Source organism: Marmota flaviventris, chromosome 15, assembly GCF_047511675.1.
Source record: "Marmota flaviventris isolate mMarFla1 chromosome 15, mMarFla1.hap1, whole genome shotgun sequence".
In the NCBI taxonomy this organism is placed as follows: Eukaryota; Metazoa; Chordata; class Mammalia; order Rodentia; family Sciuridae; genus Marmota; species Marmota flaviventris.
This window is the reverse complement of record NC_092512.1, coordinates 79040768-79063741: the sequence shown is the minus strand read 5'-3', so window position 1 is coordinate 79063741 and position 22974 is coordinate 79040768. Positions and strand designations below refer to the sequence as shown.

At 37.4% G+C, this 22974-nt stretch overlaps 1 protein-coding gene across 1 annotated transcript in view; it reads right to left on the bottom strand.

Moving 5' to 3' along the window:
* Nucleotides 1-22974, bottom strand: part of Pxdnl (peroxidasin like) — a 452037-nt gene that overhangs the window by 70297 nt on the left and 358766 nt on the right. The window contains exons 15-17 of the mRNA XM_027932810.2: nucleotides 15392-15500; nucleotides 13111-13268; nucleotides 10219-11725 (exon numbers count right to left, since the gene is read on the bottom strand). Of these exons, the coding sequence (XP_027788611.2) occupies nucleotides 10219-11725; nucleotides 13111-13268; nucleotides 15392-15500 (1774 nt within the window). The remainder of the gene's footprint in view (nucleotides 1-10218; nucleotides 11726-13110; nucleotides 13269-15391; nucleotides 15501-22974) is intronic.

The following is a 22974-nucleotide window of genomic DNA, read 5'->3' as shown; positions in this document are numbered from 1 at the left end:
GAGAGCTGCCCAGGGGGAACTCATTAACAACTCCTTGTAGGAAGGAACAGTTCCCTGGAGGCAGGTGACCTTGGCAACAGGTTAGAGTAGGGGGAAGTGCTCTGGAGGTCTCATCATTTTATTTCCTTTGAATCAGCCCCCCATCTTCCTGATGCAATCCCTCATTGTCTATACTGACTGTCCTTTTGCCCCCACCACACCATGAACAACTGAGTTATAGTATTTTAACTTTTGTATTAAATTTTGATGACATATTGGTGATGACATCTTCAGTTATTATAACAACAAACACAGTATAGCATCCATTTTTTTTTTCAAAGGCGCAGCTGGATTGTGGAAAAGGAAGATTCTCAAAGTTAAGAATATACCTATGAGGTACTGGAGAATAAAACTGACCAAATTATGTTATATGCATATACAAAATATGTCAAAATAAATCCCACTACTGTGTATAATTATAATGCATATATAAAAATTAGTTTTTAAAAATACATGTATAAAAATATCAAAGAATATACATTTTGTGTTTAATGGTTTTTTATATATATATATATATATATATATATTCATAGGGTATATTAAACTTTATTATACATTCTATATACTAAAACCACTATAAAATCTATATTTAATGTTAAATGTCATGCTTTAAAGTGTTGAAGCAATTATTTCTATTCTGGTTTTGCTAAATGAATAGGATAGGTTACCTTCTAAGAACTGAACTTTTAAAGATAACTAACAACCTGATTTTTAGTTGATCCTGTTACTTCATTTGCTGAGTCATGTGTTGAGAAACTGATGTGACTCTATTTTTGAGAAACCAGCCTCTACCTCAGAGCAAAGCCTGTCCAGGGAAGGGGATGTGACCCTTGTCCTTGGAAAGATCCATAGAGCACTCCTAGGCACATTCCCATCCTGCTGAGTTGTTTATCTACAAATAACAGGAGAGATCTGTGGAGCCAGGTGTCCCTGACTCAGTTAGGCTAGGTGGGGACCCCCTAGCAACCACCAATTAGCATGAGACAGGGAAAATACCTGGGATGCCAGATGACCCTCCAGTAGTTTATGGTGGTTGATAATATGTTGGGAAACCATGTAGCTCAGCACATACTCCCCTCGTGGCTTAAACCAATCAGTTCAAACGAATCCCCCTTTTGTACTAACCAATCACCCCTACCCGCCAGTGAATGTGCTAATCAATGTTAAGAGTTGTTGTTTGATTTGCCCGTGGTGTGTGATGATTTGCTAAGAAATGCTATGATGTACGTAAAGTCCTTGCCTTCCCCAAAGAGTGTATAAAACTGCTGCAAACCCTGGGCTTGTGGCTTCTCAGCATCACCAATTACTGTGTGCGCACACGAAGGACCAAGCTAGCTCACAATAAACGCCTCTTTGCTGCTTACATCGATCTTGGTCTCTGGTGGTCTTTTGGGGGTCCCAAACTCAAGCATAACATTGTATCTTCTGAGTTGCAGGGCTACAGAGTTAACTGAATGAATTTTGATTGGGGTGTATAAGTGTGTGTGTGGGGGGGAGGGTGTATGTGTGTGTCTCCATATGTGTGTGTTCTTTTTATTGTTTTTGAATGGGGATAAAGTAATGCAATAATCAAACATATGTGGTTTTCTCTGTTGTAACTTTTCACTTTATACAAAGTTATAATATATCATAGTTAATTGAGGTCAATAAATATTTGATGAAAATTAAATTGGTATGAATAAGTATAAAAACTGTTTTCATATAAAAAAAAACTATCTGGTCAGGGGTTTGGAACTAAGAATAGTTTTTAAATCAAGGACCTTAGGGGACTAAAATGATCCTCATATAGCTTGGTCACACTTCCCTAATGAAATATCTATCATCCAGTGAGCTGCTGATTTGCACTAGGCCCTGGGGTGAGCTCTAGAGATTTAAAAATAAAATTGTCAAGTTGTCTGCAATCAAGGAGAACATACTCTTGGAACCCTGTCACTCAATTAGTATGTTCTCTAGAAAGGCAGAAATATGATAGAATGATGATGACCAAGAGTGGAAATACTTTAAAAGTGACACTTAGATTTAAATAATATGATCTGGTATAATTGAATATGCTATGGCTTGGATCTGGAATGTTCTCCCAAATTTCAGGTATATAAAGTATGTCCCTCAAGGCAGCAAGGTTCAGAGGTGGAGTTTTTAGGCAATGATTGGGTTGTGAGGGCACTGACCTCATCAATGGACTAATCCACTGATAGGCTAATGCACTATTGGGAGGTGGGACATAGTTGGAAGAAGTAGATCACTGGGAGCATGACCTACAAGGGTGTATCTTCTCTCCATCCCCTAACTCTCTTTCTGTTTTTTCTCCTCCCTTCTTCCTTACCAGATCCCATGAACAAAGCAACTTTCCTCTACTACTGGCTTACACCATGATGTTTCTGACTCGAAGCCAGCTAATCATAGACTGAATCCTCTAAAACCATGAACCCAAATGAATTTTTCTTCCCCTAAGTTCTTGTCAGGTATTTTTGTCACAGTAATGAAAAACCGGCAACAAATATGGTATACTTATAATATTATAAAAATATATGAAAAAAATAGGATAAAAATTCTTGTGCTAGCTATGACATGAAGGATGTGAACTTGGAGCTGTGAGAAAAAAAAAATCTCAGAGCCCTGTGTCTAAAATCAAGAATAAAAAATTAAAAAGGAAGGCTTTGACAGAAAGCTACAGAGACAAGAAGAGCAGAGAGATGGATCTTTGTGAAGCCCAGCTATCTTTATCCAGTCCAGTATCCTTCTGTAACTTAGAACAAAACCATTCACTCCAAAAAGGAGAGAGGACAATGATGGTTCCTTGACTGGGAACAATGTTAATTTCAAATGTGGGACCTGCTTGTTTGGCTAAAGGGAGCATCTATTAGGTGGTATGTGGTGTGATCCCCATCTCAGGCCGCTTCCTTCCTATGCCTGAGATGTTCAGGGGATGTAGGGGCATCAGATCAACACGGTATTGAATTAATGGAAGAACAATGTCTATGGTGACTTCCAGGTACTTGTGAGTCCTTTGAAAATATAAACAGAATGGTTGGTGTTTTGTCTGTGTTGTATTTTTTTTTAATTTTATTTAAAACATTTTATTTTTCTAAAGGAAGTTTTACATCTTGTGTCAGACTTGTAGAATTCAGCTCTCAAATGAAATGGTTGAAAATCACCATTAGACAGCAACCAATGTGTATCTGTGCATACCAAATATTCAATAAAGGCGAAGGGATGATGTTGATGAATGTGGTACCCGAAGACAAGTATGAATATGAAAGTGAGGAAACTCTTAGGAGGAAAACAGAGTCAGGAATCCTAAGAAAAGAAGACCTCACCCACAGGGAGGATCACAGGAACACAGAGGGGAGTGGCCTAAATTGTGACGAAGATATTCTTGCAAACTTTAACCTTTTGGAAACCTTAGATGGAAAGCGTGAAGAAACTTAAGAATTTTTTTTTTGTCTGCTTGTTTTTATTTTTAATGTTATAAAATGAAGCAGTTATAAGATAGATATATGTGCTAAATATAAACTACTGATCTGGTAAATGGTGGACCATTTTTCTTAAAAGATGAGGCAGCTACACATTCTTATGATAAAAGGTGACAGATAAACTTGTGCTTATTCAAAACCTAAAGTACACATCTTCAAAAAAAAATCATACATATTTTCAAAGGAGGATTTGAAAGGAGCTTTAAACATAGCCTCTGTTTCAAAATTTATGTTCACCACTCAGTGGATAATTAATCTTCACATTCTGCTCATTATATGCTTTGGAAAAAAAAATAAAAAGAAACAGTATGATTCTTGAGAGCAAGAATAATCCTATAAAAAGATAATAATTCCTTTTCACACAGTCTCTTAATAAAACGAACTCTTTAAAAAATAAACCACTCCTGACCAAAAAAAAAAAAAATTCCTTGAGCTTTTGGTACTGAAGGAGCTAAAAGGCTTGCACATTTAATAAACTGCAAGGGTCTTTGGACCCAGGAAAGGTGAACTGAGGAGAGTAAACTCAAGGGATCCCACACTGTTCTCACCTGCCTCTTATGACTCCTCTGTTGTCATCTTCTTTAAAGACACAGTTGTCACTTCCCTAATACGTCTCGACATCTTGAGTCACATACTGATTCTAGGATTTGTCTCCTGGGTACAAATCCCACAGCTTTTTTCCTTCCTAGTTAATCACACAGGCTCTGGGCCTGCCCTCCACCCTTCATTTCTTACATCACAAATGACCTCTGTCATCGTTCTTACAGCTAGGGAGGGCTTTCTCAGAAAACTGCCACTTCCCTTGAGGACTGAGTTTCTACTGCTGCTGTAGACAGAAGGAGCTCTCGGCCCACCTCACCCCCCCATTCATATGTTGAAACTTAGTCCCCAGTGTGTTGATATTTGGAAGTGAGCCCTTTAGGAGGTGATCACTGGGATCAATGCATGATAAGAGTCTCCACTCAGTGTTTTCCCCTTATGCTTTTCCATCCCTTCTGTTCCATGGGGCACACTATTCAGGTTTGTCTTGGAAGCAGAGACCCCTCACTAGACACTCAAAATGCCAGAACCTTGGTCTTGGACTCCCAGCCTCCAGTGCCACGAAAGAAAAAATAAAGACCTGATTTTTTTTTTTTCTTCTCTTTTTTTGAGACAAGGTCTCACCCAGGGTGGTCTCAATCTTGAGATATTCCTGCCTCAGTTTCCCAAGCTGCTGAGATTACAGGCCTGTGCCAACATGCCCAGTTTAAAGGTCTGCTTATAACAGCGGTCCACTTTATGCTTTGAATATAACCCTTGCTGCTCTGCCACTGCAACTTATTTTTAAAATAGACATGTTTCTTAATCTTTATCTCCCCCTACTCCTCCCTAATCTCTCCCCTTTCCTAATCTCTGGGGAAACAGGATTACCTTTCTTCCCTATCCAAGGCAGAGCTATCTGTCTTGAGCACACACCCACCACTGGAACAAAGTAATCCAGACTTTGGGGATGGTACCAGAAGATCTCAGAAATGATTATCTCCCAAATTAACAAGTGAATTACAACTCCAACAGAGAACAGGTGGAATGTAGCCTTTGAGTCACCTTCTTTAAAAACCTCCTGCTCCTGCTGATGGGCAGAATCACAGGCTTTGGGACAGGAGTCCCCTGTGTTTCTCCTTTGCTAGAAAAGCAATAAACATTCTTTTCCTTTTTTCTCAAAATTATGTCCTCATTGGATTGGCATCAGGGACAAGGACTGAGCTTTCAGCAACATGCTTTTTATAAAATTACCCAGTCTCATATAATTTTGTTATAGCAGCCAAAATGGACTAAGACACATGGCATCTTATTGAAGAAATCCTTCTGAGGTCGGTGAGTCCCCTGTCCTGTGCCGTGAGCTCTTTCAGGTGAACCTCCAGAACACGGCCAGCCTCGCTGAAGGATGATCACAAAGCCATTCCCATGTGACATTCGGGTGACAGATGACACGCTGCTCTGGCCAGACCCAGATGGTCATTTGAGAAAAGATTTAGCACAGATTTCCATGTGTTGCTCTGACTTTAAAAATATCAAAGAGATCCAATGTGAAGGTCCTGATCGAAGGTGACAAGAAAAAATAGATTTTACTTCTGGGTGACAAATTTACAGAAGGCTTTAAAATTAAGTGAAGTAAAAGGAAACCATTAGCTCTGTAGACCCTTAAGGTCGGGGGAAATGTTCCTGGAACATTCAGATATTATTAGTTGTGGATTACAATTTATTATTGAAAGAGTATCTTTTTAAATATCATTTTAATCCATCACTCTGCAAGTAATTGTTGCCAAAAGCTCAGTCATTGTCCCCAATGCCAATCCAATAATGAGGACACGGTTTGGAGAAAGGGAAAAAGAATGTTTATTACTTTTCTAGCAAAGGAGAAACACAGGGGACTCCTGTCCCAAAGCCTGTGATTCTGCCCATCAGCAGGAGCAGGAGGTTTTTAAAGAAGGTGACTCAAAGGCTACATTCCACCTGTTCTCTGTTGGAGTTGTAATTCACTTGTTAATTTGGGAGATAATCATTTCTGAGATCTTCTGGTACCATCCCCAAAGTCTGGATTACTTTGTTCCAGTGGTGGGTGTGTACTCAAGACAGATAGCTCTGCCTTGGATAGGGAAGAAAGGTAATCCTGTTTCCCCTGAGATTAGGAAAGGGGAGAGATTAGGGAGGAGTAGGAGGAGATAAAGATTAAGAAACATGTCTATTTTAAAAATAAGTTGCAGTGGCAGAGCAGCAAGGGTTATATTCAAAGCATAAAGTGGACCACTGTTACATAATTACCTAAATAATTACATAATTACCTTAGAATGCTTAGATTTATAAGGACCTTAGGGATTTTTTAGTGAAACACCCTCAGTTTAGGAAGGAAGAAACAAGAAAATCCATTTAATTCATCTAATATCATGCAAATTAATTTGAACAGAAAGAGCCCAGGTCATTGGACACATTGAGAAATCTTGCTATTACCACTGATTACTCTGTCAGATTTCTCTGAAATTTATAGTATCATCTATTACCCTTCAGCTTATCCTAATAATTTTTTTAAATATATTTTTTAGATGTTGATGGACCTTTATTTTATTCATTTATTTATATGTGGTGCTGAAAATTGAACCCGGTGCCTCACACATGCGAGGCAAGCGCTCTATCACTGAGCCACAACCCCAGCTCCTTATCTTAATAATTTTTAATTATTACAGAATTCTACAGTAAACCACCTGTGTCTAGCTATTTTAAACAACACCTTTCATGAAAATTCTCCTTGACCAGTGCAGTCCCCTCCTGATTACTAAGGACTGACACCTCCCAAAGCACCAGTCTCCTCCTCTTGAACTGTCAGTTCATACTCCATAGAGTTTACAAACTTGCTCATCACAACTATATCTGGAACTTCAATTATGTCATTTAATTAAATAATATGTAAAGTAGTGAAGTATTTGTTAAAAAAGTAAATAACTTAAATTCTGTGAAAACTACATTCAATGTTTTAGAAGAAATAAAGTAAAAACTTGCTGCAAATAAATTGCCCATTGTACAACTGACATGTGCTGGTTAATTAAATAAGCATATAAAAGGAATCTATCTTCACACCATTGCCTACATGGGAAATTCTTTTTCACCTATTAGAACAACCTTGTAATCCTGAAAGATTCAGTGTGGGCATAGTTATGCCAAAACAGGTTAGAACTCTTGGCAGCAAATCCATGTGCAAAGTATCAACAATTAAAAAAACAAAACAAAACACTTTTTTGTCTTGCATACACAAGCAACATGTGCTTGCAGATATGTGCAATTAAAATCACTCCTACAGAATACAAAGCTTTTAATGCCACATGTCAGTATTTATTTTGCCAATTCACAAATGGTCTACCTACTTCCCAAACTGACCAAAGTCATTTCAAAACAAACTCCTAAAAGTACATTTGTCAATTAATACAAAAGGAAATAAAAGTAACAGGAGAGAATAAAGAAATAACTATGTAAATTAGGATATTGAAAGCCAGACCCTCTTCACCAGCACAGTCATCTCCTGAGAAGTTACAATCCCAGAGCTGGAAGATCGGGCTATTAAAAACAATTCCAATGTAATTATTTTGTGCTCACAGTAAAACGAGTCTAAAATGGGCATTTTACAAACATGCTATGAATCAAAGGGTTTTATGGTTTAGATACTAGATGTCCCCCCAAAAGCTCATGTGTGAGACAATGTAAGAAAATTTAGTGGTGAAACGAGTACATTATGAGAGTTTTAACCTAATCAGTGCATTAATCCTCTGATAGGGATTAACTGGGTGTTAACTGTAGGCAGGTTGGGTATAGGTAAACAGGGTTGGGGGTAGTGTCAATGGGCATGTGCTTTGGGTTTATACTTTGGCCTTGGTAAGGAGAATCTCTCTCTGCTTCCTGTCACTATGGCCTTAGCCGCTTTCCTCCACTACACCCTTCTGCCATGATGTCCTGTCTCACCTTGGGCCCAGAGCAACAGAGTCTGCCATCTACAGACTAACATCTCTGAAATCATGAGCCCCCAAATAAACTTTTCCTCCTCTAATTGTTATCATCAGGTCTTTTTGGTCACAGGGGTGAAAAGGCTGACTAAAATAAAGGGGAAAGACAGGGGCCACAGACAGCCTATGGGAAGGCAAAATGGCTACCCCTCCTGAACTGGAGAAACCCATTCACGCTGATAAGTGGTGCTCTGCTTCAGCTGGCACAGAGTTCACCTGTCTCATACATTCCTCAAGGCAAGGATAATGTCTGGCTGCTTAGGTTCAAATGGGTTGCAGAAAGGAGCTGTGCTAGTTGCAGTGGCACAGCCTTTTATCCCAGCTACTCCAAGGTTGAGGCAGGAGATCGCAAATTGGAGGTCAACCTCGGCAATTTGGCAAGACCCTGTCTCAAAAAAAGAAGGTGGGGTGGGCTGGGGAGGAGGCTGGGGATGTAGGTCAGTGGTAGAGCACCGACGAATTTAATCTACAGTCCTGAGAAAAAACAAAGTATCCCCAATGGGATGAGGCCCTGGGCTTAATCCCCAGTACAAAAAAAAAAAAGAAAAACAACATTTCTTCTATGGGTTAGGGATGCAACTCAGTGGCCGGGGGCATGTCTACCATGTGTGAGGCTCCAGTTTCCAACCCCAGTACCAGAATCAGCAAAACCAATCCCCTGTTCCTTCCCATTCTCTTTTCCTGCTACTCAACACTACACTTTCCAGTTCTGAGCTCCCCTTCCAGAGATTGCCCACTCTTCCCACTTCATCTACCATCTGAGGCTCAGAAAATTCCAAGACCAGATCAAATGGCATCTTTTATGAGTAGCTTGCTGTGAACCTTCCCCATACCTTCCATTTCTCAGCTTTATGTTCTCGTAGCATTTATTTCCCACCCCTATCAAGCCCTTGCCCGCTGATCACAACAGGCGGCATCTGCAGCATGCTGTCAGGCTCTCCCCTGCAAGGATGCTGGTACCTTCATCTCTTGCCAGCACCAAGTACAGGCCTGGATCTCAGCTCATGTGCACTGCAATAATGATCCTGACAGCTGACATGATACCGTTAGAATAAAATGTCTACCGATATCATTTACTGATTGCCTTTGATGAAACTGGACTAGGTATCTGCAGTATTTTATATAATTTAATACTTAAACAAATATAAGAAGGAGCCACTGTTTTCTCATTTTATCCTGAGATTCAAAAACTGTTTAAATGCTTTCCACAAGCCCTCGATACTAACGAGTACAGAGATTTAAACCAGTTCTCTGTGAATCCAAAATCAATGTCCTTTCTAATTAGAAACTTGCAAATTCAACCTGAATGATACTTGGATGTGCTTTAAATATGTGACACATTTTCAGTTTGAGATTCCACATATGTACAAGCTCTAGTGACATTAACGTATCTAAATCCCTAATCATGCAAAAAGGTCCTAAAATTGATAATTGGGTACATAACACAATTTTCAAAATATCTGAAAGATTTCACATTAATATATCCTAACCTACTAGTAAATATTAGTCTCTATTTAGCCTATCAACAAAGATTCTTGATGAAACATTTATTTATTTACCGTATTTTAAGGGACAAAAAGATGGGGTGTTTGAGGAACAGCTGAAGCTATTTTCTGGAATATTTAAAACTTGGAACTTCAAAGAAAATTTGAATCATGTACAAAAAAAATTTACTTTTCTGAAAGACACAAAGGATACAGTAAAAAAAAGACCCAACTTATATTGTAACAATAAACTTAGAATGATTTGATTTTGACAAAAAATAATAATAATTTGCTTTCATTTTTTTTTTCTACTTTGCTATGAAGGTCTATGTAATGGGCCAATTTACATCAAATTCTATGGCCTTTTATCAACCAAATTGTCTTGCTTGGATTACTACAGAACATGAATGAACTGTAGACTTGCCCTCCTCCCCTCTCATAATTAAGATGTACTCTCTAATTAATGACAGGCAGCAATATTTGCATTTACAAAGGCAGTGGATACATGAAGAAACAAAAAAGAGTAATTCAGTCTCTGGAGAATCCTATCTTTAATATTACATTTTTTCCACAATTAATTAATGGTTTGGCAATGACATCCCCGGGAAACCCAATTCCACCTGCACAAAATGCCCTTCAACTCTTCTACCTCTCCCAAAACTTTTAAAATCCAGGCAACATTTGTGTACTTACTTTTTCAATTTTTGTATTATCTCCAAATCTTTAATTTCATTCTGAAGATCCTCAAAGTTCTCAACAGAAGTCAAATTACAGAAAACTCTGTAGTCAACATATGGAGGGATACCATGATCCCGGCCCCTTTGAATGTTGGTGGCAGCCAAATCCAGAGCCACAGAATGGGCCGTGGAGAACAACTTCTCTGTCAATTCAAGGTTGAGAAGTTGCGAGGGCACCCGCAATTTAGTGGCTACTCCAAATAGCCCCCGAAGGAGTGGATCTATCCCACCTTCCTCGAGTATTCTGGATGGCGAAAAGAAAGCTTTGTGGAGTGGAAGGTGGCCTTCGGGAATTTCACCGAAGGTATCATTCAATCGGTAAAGAATAGGATTGATTAATGTGTGGCCAAATCTAAAGGCTGCAGTGGCAAAAGAGTTAATGATCCCAGCATTCACGTTGGGATCATACCCCTGGTACTCCCTCAGCATCTTCATGCCAGGGTCCCCAAGAATCTTGGGCAGCCAGTGGCTGTAGGTGATGTGCTGAAGTTCCGCACCCACAATCTTCCTGGCTTCCTGATAAAGGGTGTCTCCATCCCAGTGGGGGTTTAGGGCTGATAGTTCTGTGGCCACCCTGTTGTGTTCCCGGAACCACAAGGTGTGCATAGCCGTCAGAGCCAGCTGCTCATTAGCCCTGTGGTCCCCCGCCAGGAAACAGGGGCTACTGTGGCTGTCTCGTTCACCTCTAGTGCATTCGGTGGGTGGGCCTGAAGAAAAGGGCAATAAGTGCTTCCCAGAAGAGGACCAAGGTAAGCCCGTCCTCAGCAGTCCCTTGGGTGCAGAAAGGTCTCTGAGAACCTGGGATTCCCGCTCTGAGCTCCCGTAAACATTGGAAGCATCAATGTAGGCTGTGAGCTGGTTGATCTGCTCTCGTGCATAGACTGAATTCATCATCAAAGAGGTTGTGCCGCTGCCACACACGGGGCTGGAGCGTGTAAAGAACATGCAGGGTGCTTGGGCGCCCCTGGGATCCTCTGGCGGAATGGCAATAGGGAAGCAAGGAGGGTCATTCGTGCAGGCGGAGCTGCAAGGCTGCCCATCCGAAAAGCGGGCGGTGCTCAGTGCAGGCACTGTATGATCCAAGTCGTGGTCCAAAAACTGTCCCCACTGCATAAGCATGTGTGTGTACCTGTGGTCTGGAGTGACCGCCGCTGTGCCAGCCAACACGGTGGAAACCAGCCTTGGCAGCGGGAGCGGAGAGCGGCCGTCCCCATTGTGGCGGCCAGCCCCACGGGGCGAATTGAAGCCATTCTCATAGGCAGGCTGCAGGACGCGCACCAAGGCTGTCAGGGACGCGCCCCACGTCGGGTGCTGCAGGTTGTTGCACGTTCCGTCGTGGGTCCGGTACTTCTGATGAAAGCACAGGTCAGAGCAGTTAGGCAGACGTCTGTGGGCTGTGCAACCGGACAGATTGGCGATGAGGCCAAGGTAGCGCGGGGAAACCAAATCATTGTAGCGGAATTCTGAAACCCAAGCAGTGACCTCAATGAGAGTAGCGCAGGAAAAGGGAACAGAGAACTTGGAACTAAGTGCAGTTGGAACCCCCCACCCCGGGGTGTGTAGAAGTCTTTCCTACTTGTAACAAGAGTCAGGTCACAACTAAACACTATAGGACAAAGGATTTGGAAATAGATACACAACAAAGATAATTCCAAAAATTAGAATAATAATAATGTCTATCTTATGAACAATGGCTGACTATTAGAATCAACCAAATAAATCTTGGAGCTGGCGATCCTGCTCAGTTGGCAGTGTGTGTCTCCCATGCACAAGGTCCTGGGCTCAATCCCCAGCACCACACACACATACAAAAAACAAAACAAAACAAAAAAATTATTTTACTGTTTCTAATCTTCTAGCTACAAATTTAGAGTATATTATTCCTAATGTTATTTCTTCTTCTACTAGAGATAATTGAATATACAAACTCTAAGATGGGTAAGTAACTGTGGGCCTCACCTTTATTTGTGGCTGCGGAAACAGAATTGGCTTTTTTGAAGACAGGGACAGAGCTAACTGATACCTGGTGTGATTCAAACTCAAGTAATCATATATTTAACTAAAGCCCTGATATGAAGATTTCACTGGACATGTTGGTTAGGGAAGTTTTGAAAACCCAAGACAAACATGGAAGACTAAGCACAAGCAATTGTACTTTGCAGTGATTGCTCAGAAGACCCAGGGGTTGAGGCATGAACACAAATGGACCTTTTGCCCCGGGTCCCATTTATTTTCTGAAGAAAGTAGAGAACGGATAGTCCTATATGAGTTGCTGCTACACTCAATGCAAATAGTGTACAGCCAAGTATCATGTTCATTTGTTTCATTTTAAAGAGAAACACTTGGAAAATCTGAAAGCATTTTATACTACCTCATTTGACATTTACAAAGTAGGTGTCTGTTTTGTAAAAAAAAATACAAGAGAACTTTAAAATAGAAAAAAAGGGGGGGGGGTGTGATATCAAAGTTACAAATGATGGAAGCAATTTCAGATAAATTTACGGAATGATTTAGGTAATCACCATGATAAGTGAAAGGAACTAAAATATTTCTCTAAATAAAATGTAATATCATTTGGATTTGAAAAGTTCACACCAAATGGTTCCCCTGTATTTGTCCAATATAAATAATTGGCAAACATCGAGACAAGTTTGCATATGTATTTATCATCCTTACTTTTGAATTATAGTTCTCATGAGGAACATCTGCATTTACTTAAAGTGGTAAGTAAATTAATTTTGAAGTCATACGATGTTCTGGAGAGGAAAGTTCCATTCATTGCCAAAGTGATGTCCAGTTGTGCTGTGCTGTGGAGAGTATGCTTAGAACAGACAGGTTCCACACTGACCTCTGCCTTCCAGATCAACAGTCAGCCCCTGCTTCACATGGTCCTGGATCAGCTGCAGTGTGTGCTCAAAAATTTCCCCTGCTCTTGCTGTCTCCACAGTAAATGGGTCACTTGGGTAACGAAATTGAGCCAGCAGATCACTGGGAGTGTGAGGTTTTCTGCAAATGACAAAACACATGTCTCTTTGGAAGGCAAAACTGTAGACTTTGTGATGCTCCCATAGGCTGGGCACTTAAGAAGATTTTTGCCAAAAGTTAAAGAAGAATAAAATATCCACCACTAGAATATGAACTTTGCACACTAGCTGTAGGTTATTTTTCTTTTTTAACCACTGAATCCTAAGTGCTGGTTACAGTGCTGAGCTCAATAACTATATTTTAAATAAATTAATGATTTAAACAATATCTCTTGATAAAAAGCAACATCTGTGGTGGTAGTAATAAACGTAAGAAGTCCATGTGTGAGTTCCAGGGTACTCAATAAACCTTTTGAAACAGTGAACCACGTTCTCAGTTTTTGGATCTTGGTAATTGCTGTCTTCTCCTTCCCCAAATGTAACTGTCTGAAAGTTCCCCCTTGCCTTTAGAATCCTGCTCAGGCATCACTCTATTGGTACAGTCTCCCTAATGGCTCTGACAAGCTATCACTCCATCTTCTCTATTACTTCTGTATCCCTTCAGATATTTGTTATGTACTCAGCAAGATGTACTTAAATTGCTGACATGTTGTCTTCCCTACTAAAGAAAGAACTGGGTTAGGGATGAAATGGTGCCTGTTATGATTCTGATCTTAAATGTCGCTGAAACCCTCACGTGTTGAAGGCTTGATCCCCACCTAATGACACTACTGGGAAGTGGTAGACATTTTAGGAAGTGGTGCCTAATGGGAGGAAGTTAGGTCATTGAGGTATGACCTTGAAGGGTGTACTGGGACCCTTTCCTCTTTCTCTTCCATTTCCCAGCCATCATGAGGTAAGCAGATTTTCTTTACTATGTGCACCCACCAGTGATACTCAGCTTTTCCACAGGCCTAAAATGACAGGGTCAAGCAACCATGGAATGAAACCATAAGCCAAAATAAACCTTTTCTCCTTTTATTTCGGTATTCTCTCATAATGACAGAAAGCTCACCCACACAATGCCCTATTCATCTTTGTATCCCAAGTATCAAGCCTGCTGACCAGCATACAATAGTGGTTTATGCACATTTGAAGAAATGAAATAAATTAAAAGTGCAATTAAAGTTTCCCTAAGATTACAAAGCAAACTGTTTTAGAGATTTGGTCAACCAAGGCACATCTCATCCTCTGCTGTCTTGAATCATAACAACTTGAGATCATAGAATAATAGTAATGATACTAATAACTCACTTTAATTAAGCACTCTGTGTGTACCAGGTAATGTTGAAGCATTTTATCTGTATTTTTTCAGTACTCCTACTGAAGCACACAAGCAAGCACACTCCTACAGCAGATCCTATTGACTTCACAATTTTACAGGCAAAAAACGTGAGATACAAAGATGTCAGGTCACTTGCCCAAGATTACCCAGACACAAAGTAACAGATGAGGAATGATAATAGAAATATAAATGGGCAGGATGGCTTTCAAACAGGAGTCTGTGACCATAAGCCATATTGTTTGTGGATATGCAAGGAGTTTGAGTGGTACCTGATTAAGGGATTTTAAACTGTCCCTTTTTGATCAACAACTAAAAATACTGTATGTATACTATGATTATGAAAACAATACTCATGTTTTTTTCTTAAAAAATGTTAATGTATTAACCATATTTCAGTGTTGCTAACACAAAGTAATTTATGGGATTGAAAAGTTTCAGAAATCTAAACTCTTTCCAGTTCAATTAAAATGAAGCAAAATGCCAATTTTCTTAACCAAGTTTTTACCTGTGGGGTACCAGCATCTGACTGAGTGTGTTCATCTTGAAAATCACTATCAATCCACAGGCCATAGGAGCAGTGGTCTGGTATTATCTAGTGAATGCAGACATACCAGATTTTTTTGTCTTGACATCTTTTGTCAGACTGTTAGAATGGATCTGTGGCATAAATTAATGCCATTTTTACTCCATTGGAAAAATTTCCTTCTCTTGGAGTCTGAATCAAAAATTGATGGCTAGAACAGAGGGTGGCACATACACAAGAACTAAAAGCATTCTGGCAATCTTACACATCCTACCTGTTATAATATACGGAAACTATAAAAACCGGGTAGAACAGAAATGAAAACAATTTTTGCAATCAAAATAATATTAATTCTTACTGTGAAAACAAATGTCTTCGTGTGGAGTTAATTGCACTGTCAACCCTCTGTACCGCGTCAAGAATAGATGATTCAACAAAGTCATCGCCAGCTTGTTTAACCTGTATTGCTTTGAAAATCAATTCCATGATTAAAAAGATCAAACAGACCTTGAAGTTAGGAATGATATGCTATAAATGGCATTACATTTTTGAAATGAAAACTTTTAAGCCAATAAAAACGGTATACAATATCTATAGGATAATGTTCATTGCAGAGAAGTAGGTGATTATCCTTGAAGAAAAGTCTCCACTAACAATAACAATGTTATTCAGGAAATTAAAGCATTCCAAAATACAGTAAAGCTGTGTGAAATATTTTCTTTTTTTACAACATCAATTCAAATGGGATCCACGCTTGCTAGCAATTTGTCATCTTAGGGAAGGTCTGAAACAGCTATCTCTTCAACCACCTTGCTTTAATGTTAAACATTAAAACAAAGTACATAGCATCAAATCCCCATAGAGGTTTCTTAAAGCAAGTACTGAACTCTTCAGTAAAAATAATCCTTGCTGTTTCTACAGTTCTCCAACATGTGAGAATTCTGAAAAAGCTGAATACCACAAAGGAAGTTGGTCACTTAGAGTTGAACATATTGAATCTTCTGTCAATGATGGTTTAAGAGGCTTATCTTAAAGGAATAAGTACTAAATGAAAATGATTATGAAGATTTAACTCATATAAGAGAAATAATCTAGCAAATCCATAATATTTAGTTCATTTTTGAAATATTGAAAGTAAAATAAAAATTTAAATGATACAATTAAAGCAACTTTTTAACACTGTTAAATATTGACATCCAAAGTAAAGATACTTCAAAACTTAAGTTTGAAAATGATATCATCAAGGGAAAATAAGAGATGAAAAGTTTAAATAGTAATAGAAAGGTATATATTCTACATATTATCAAAAGGAATGTATAATACAGTAACTAATATAAGCCTAAACTCAAGTTTGTACTATAATATGAAAGTATTGCATGTGTCTATCTCTCTATACATGTGTGTATTATACATATTTAGGCTCATATATTTTGAAAGGAATGAGTCTATAAGCATTCTACTTCTGCATGTAAGAAAAGTCTTGTATTTTGACTATGTATACACACTAGATTGATTTAGTTGTCTTAAGAAGACCACTAACACAAAACTACTTTAAGAAAAAAAATGCCAATGATACAGAGATATTATAAAGGAGGACAATCAAATCAAGCATTCTGCTGAAAGCCATTCTTGGTGAACTAGATTATGTGCAGTGGCTATGAGCAGATGGCTATACTGTGAGTCCAATTCTGACATTTTGGGATTACCACAATATTGAGAATCTAGATAGTCACCATTGTCTTTTCTAAGTCTGGAAAAAAAAAAGAAGAAATTAACCCTGGACCAACAATGTATGAGGTAAAGACAAATGGAAAAAAAAGAGAGAGAGAAAGAGAGAAAGACAAGAACTGGTTAGCTCAATGACATGAAATTAAACATTTCTTTTAGAAGAAAAACATGAACAAATAAAATTAAACAAAGGACACAATGGTTGATAGTATTTGTAAAGTCTAAATCTAACACAGAATTAATATTCCATATCATACAAGGAAATCTTATAGTACACTAAGAAAAAAAAGTACATACAAGCAAGTTATAAAAGAGGAAAGCCCCAAAAGTTAAGGATATACTATATGTAAACATAAAAATTAACTTTAAAGTGTCAATTAATTAATATTTTATTCTTACACTAGAAAAAATTTTAGAACTTGTTAGCACTGCATTTTGACAGGAGTGTGTACATAGAAATCCTCAGGCTACTGGTGATTCTGTAGAACAGACACCTCTATTTTAGAGATTTTATTGAGAGACTTTTTTTGTTTGTAATTAGTAAAACTTATATGTGCATACACCCTTTCCTACACCAATTCCAGGCCCAAACATATGTCCAGAGAAATTATAATTCAAATCTATAAGGGTCGTTATGAGAACGTTCATTGCAACTTTGCATGGAAGGAATTTAGGAAAATATATTGTACAGCTACAGAAATGTGGGCAAGAAGAATGTAGTGGGTATATGATAGGGAATATCACATGAAATATCACGGTTCACTTTGAATTCACTGGATGTAGACACCAATGAGTGCCAAAAAGAATGCTTAATGTAAGCTAATGTAAACTATAACATATATCTCCATAATTGATTGAGTTAAAATATGCAGTAGTTAAATGCTTTATGGTTGTTACCTATATAGTAGGCAGGATGGTGTAGGATACAGATATGAAAGGAAATGAGTGCATTTAATTAATTAATCAATTACAATAGTTATAAGAAAACTAAATATAATCTATATAGTTACATAAATCTGATTTTTTTTAAAAGCAAAAACAAGCTTATTCTATCATAAATGAAACAAAAAAAATATATGTTGACAAAAATTGGAGAAAAACAAAGTGTAAAACACTCTTGGTAGGACTATAAATTAGTACAGCCACACTAGAGAAAAATATGGAGATTTCTCAAAAAATAAATGGAACTACCATATGATCCAGTAATACCACTTCTGAATATAGATCCAGAGGAAATGAAATGAGCATATCAAAGAGATGACTACATGCTAATGTTTATGGTTGCATTATTTGACAACAGCAAAGATATGGAGTTGACCTAGGTGCCCCCAACAGATTAATGGATTATTTTTAAATGTGGTATATACAGATAGTGGGGGCTGTAGCTGTAGCTCAGTGGCAGAGCACTTGCCTAGCATGTGTGCGGCACTGGGTTCAATCTTTAGCACCACATAAAAATAAATAAAATAAAGGCATTGTGTCCATCTACAATTACCAAAAAAAAAAAATTTTAAATAGATAGTGGGGTATTATTCTGCCATTAAAAAATAAAATCCTGTCATTTGCAGTGAAATAGATGCAACTGAAGGACATTATGTTTAAGTGAAATAAGCCAGTCACAAAAAGACAGGTACTGCATATTTTTTCTCTTATATGTGGAAGCTAAAAAAAAAATGTTGACAAAACAAAATAGTGATCACTAGAGTTTGAGAAGGGTCAAGGGGGTTGGGAGGAATGATTTGATCAGTGCATGCTGTATGTATGTATGGAAATTTCACACTTTACCCATTAACATGGACACTTAATATGTGTTAAAAATAATTAAACAAGCTTTAAAAAGAACAAGTCTACTTAATTGTGACTTTTACTTGTAAATAAAGCAACCAAGATCAATCAAATCAACCTCTGGTAGCATAGAGGCTGACTTGATTATATAATCAAGATTTTTTTTTTCTCTTCATTTCCTTTTCAGTCCTTCCCTTTGAGAACTCAGGGTAGAAGTAGCATTAATTATATTATTATATGGTTTGGATCTGGAATGCCCTCCAAAGTCTCTCTCTGCTCCTCGCTGCCAAGGTAAACAGCTTTCTTCAGCCATGCTGTTTTTGCCTCATTACATGCCTACAACAACGCAGCCAGCTGACCATGGACTGAAACTTCTGAAACCATGAGCCAAATGAACCTTTCCTCCTCTAAGTTTTTTTTTTTTTTCCCCAAGCATTTTGTCACAGCAACAAAAAGCAGGCCAACATAGATGTGCTTCTATTCATGACAAGTATTATCTTTGGTACTCTGCAGCTGAGGATAAATACACTCCCAAAGGTATTCTTAGATTTGAAAGTAAGAAAAACTGTGCGCTGGGATTGAGTTTTCACATATGACATAGCAGTAGTGAGAAGACAAAACTGTTTACTGTAGCCAACAGAACTTGAGGAGATGACATATAAATTTCAGAAAAACATTATTTAACAATCTAAATTTTATTTGATTGTTAAGTTTGCTTTTATTCTATTTATAAAATCATTTTGCTGTATAGTTGTATAAAATTTATAAGCATAAGGGATTATACAATGTTCATGTTCATCTCTTAACTCACCCATAAAGGGGAAATAATAAAATTTCCTCAGCATAAATTATGTACAGGGCTTAGGAGGTTATCATTGTGAATATCATATTTCTAAAAGTTCTTCCCATACTACACATCCTAATGCAAATATAAGGTGCTTTAAAACCTGTAAAAAAAATCTATTTATTATCATGAGTTGATAATGTGTAATCCTATCATCTGTCAATTTGGTTAGTATTTCTCAATCTTAACAAAATACCAACTAATAAGTAGAATTAAAAAAAATAACAATAAAGGTGACATAATATGTAACTATTATTATGTATTTATATTATGTATTATATATTATTATGAAATAATTAAATTCTTAAGTGCACAAATAGAAAAACACATCAAGTTGTTTGTTCATGATTCTTAAAAGTACATTAAATATGTATTATGTTCACACAAAAACATTCTTAGAAAAATTTTGGAAAGGTAGAGGGAGAATTGGATCATTAATTATGACTTTTTAAAACATCATATGATAAACCCATTGAACCCTAAAACCATGTGTTTTTTAATCATTCATTTTTCTTTGTTAAATCTCAGGCTTAATGCACTTGAGGAAAAGACCTTGGTAGACGTATGAAATACATGTTTGAAGTTGTTAAATGAGCATCTAACTTTCGATCTTATCCTTGTAACCTCTGAGACTCTATCATCCCCACCGATGGTAAAATCAAATGGTAAAACTGAGTCCTTTCAGGAAAGGGGAGCTGGTCGCACAGTCACTCACTACTCTTGTATCCACACACCAAAAGCCTGGTTTTGGGTGATTTGGGGACTGAACCTAGAAGAGGGACAGCTTCTGCAGTCAAACTCAGTCAATCTCACTCCAAAATGCCTAGTTCTCAATAAAGGCCATGTTTTTTTGTTGTTGTTTACAATTACCAGTGAGGTTTATAAGTACTTTTTATATTTTCCTTCTCCACTGGGGAGAAAACTAGCCAGGTAATGCAACCATCTTAACTAAAATATACCTTATCACACTTGATCTTCCTTCCCCTAAAAGAATAACCCCAATATTGTGAGGGCTGTCCTAGAAACCAGAGAGGTACTTGCACAGCACGTTAATTGATATTAATGTGAATCAACTGCCTGAGCAAAATCATTCTCTTTCAGCAGCCCTAACTGCGCTGCCCGTCACTGCATCGTTAAACATGCAGACAGGTTCACCACCTTGGAGATCTCCCCTGGAAAAGGAAAGGTACCATCTACTGATTTTTAATGTTTTTGTGTTTGGATTATGACTTTTATTTTGATTGTCTGTTTTCCTTATAATTTCTAAAAAAAAATTGTTCAAACACTACAACATTGAAAATCTGGAAATGCAACTTACTGCTGTTGAAATTTAATGCTAAAATTTTGAGAAACATGTGGCTAACCTGAGGATATAAATGTGCTTTCTTTATAGGCTTTCTATATAAAATATATAGAAAATGATTTTGGTTAAAAGTTTTATAAAATGTATGTGTATGGATACTAGCCAGATAATGGTGTTCACAGAAATATTTCCTCATCCATTGGACAGGAAAACAAGATTGTCGTGTACCTCTTAATTAATATGTGAACTAACAAGTAAGTTAACAAGTAGAGTAAAATAGTAATTTTAAATGATTCAATTCTCAATTTCACTTCATTAACATGCTTGAGTGCATATAGCTAGTATTTCTGATACCTGATACCTTTAAGTCCACTCTTTACTATGCAACACCTTCAGTGGCTTATAAAAAGAGAATTTCTCTACATAATGAAAAAAGTATGAAATGGTCAGTGAATTAGTCATTCAGAGTTTTAAAAAAATAACTATAATCCACAAAAATCAAATAAGTTAATTAGTAAATAGCATTGGAATATAAGATAAAATGCCCAAAAATGGTAAATATTATTTTATTGGTGATATCTTTATGAGTTCCATAAAGCTCATGTAATTAACTTTATAGAAAGGGTTCCACAGACTAAAAGTCAACTAAGGTAACCTTAAATCCTTATTCAATTTAGTTCAACAATAAGTGACTGAATTAAGGATTTAATTGCAGTAGAAAATATCATAGGTAGGAAGACCAATTAGAGAGTGAAAACAAAAGTCTAAATTAGAAATGGTGATAGGATGGCCAGGAGTGGTGTCACATGCCTGTAATCCCAGTGGCTAGGAAACCTGAGGCAGGAGGATCACAAGTTCAAAGCCAACCTCAGCAACTTATCAAGGCCCTAAGCAACTTAGAGAGACTCTGTCTCTAAATAAAAAATAAACTGGACTGAGACTGGGATTCAGTAGTTAAGCACTCCTGGGTTCAACTTAAATACAAAAAATTGAAAGAAAGAAAGAGAAGAAATGGTGAGAGGAAGAGCTATTGAGGAAGAAACCATGCAAAGAAGAGAAGTAGAGTTGGGGAAGTAGCTCATGGTAAAGAGTGTACCTAGCATGCACAAGGCCCTGGGTTCAATCCCCACTGCAAAATTTTAAAAAAGAAAAAAGAAAGATGCAAATATTGGAAGGAAAAAGTGGAAGACATGGTAGCTGGGTTAAAGGACAGAAAGGAGAAGAAATCAGGAGGAGCTCCTCAGTCTTACTGCTCACACTAATGGTGACTAAAATTGATAATCAAGAGATGTGAAGAAAATGAGGGATGAAAGGAGAGGGAGAGACTGTGGGTCCATCAATAGAAAATGTGCCATAGACAATTAAGGTACGAAAACCAAAATTTCAGAGATGACAGCATTGCTTAAATTTAAATTTATTTTTATATAATTTAGAACAGTTTGCATGTTATTTACTTGTGCTCCAAATTTTTCATTTAATAAACTCAGTTTCACCTTTGCATTTTTCACTAATAAATATTTTAATTAACATTTATTATATGAGTAAGAATTCTATTGTGTAGATATACTGTAAACTATCTCCTTATTATTATTGTACATTTTGGTCTACTTGAGAAACAGAAATAATGAATCAAAAAGGACTCGAGAAGTGACAATTCTACCTTTTTTAAAAAATAAGAAAATGAATCCCAGTTATGGGTGAAGAAGTTATCCCTCTGAGTGCCTGAGATCAGGAAAGTCTGATAACTTACTCCCACCATCTCACACTTTCAATGTTCAATATAAATGTCTTTGCTGTCAGTTTGACTAAGTATGTCATTATGCCGATTTAGAAAGGAGATGTTAAAGTAAATTGCTCTTGAACAGAAGACTTTTTTTTTTCCCTTTGGGTCTAAAATAAAATGAGTAGCACTCAGATGCCAAATATTATCTAGGCAAAGAAAAAGAAGTGTGCCAACACAATAATATTTGCCAGTATAAGTATCTGAGGACATCCTAAACAACAAGGTTCTAGAAAATACCGTATTAGCTTTACAGGTTACCCAAATCTGTTTAAATTATTTTTTAAAAAACTATTAAATCTTGGGGCTGGGGTGGTGGCTCAGTGGTAGAATGCTCACCTAGCATGCATGAGGCACTGGGTTTGATCCTTAGCACCACATAAAAACAAACTAATATATCCACCTAAAACTAATAATACATACATAATACACAAATAATAAATATTTTTTAAAAAACTATTAAATCTTAAGGGGAAAAATGAATTTCCTGAAAAATTTCAA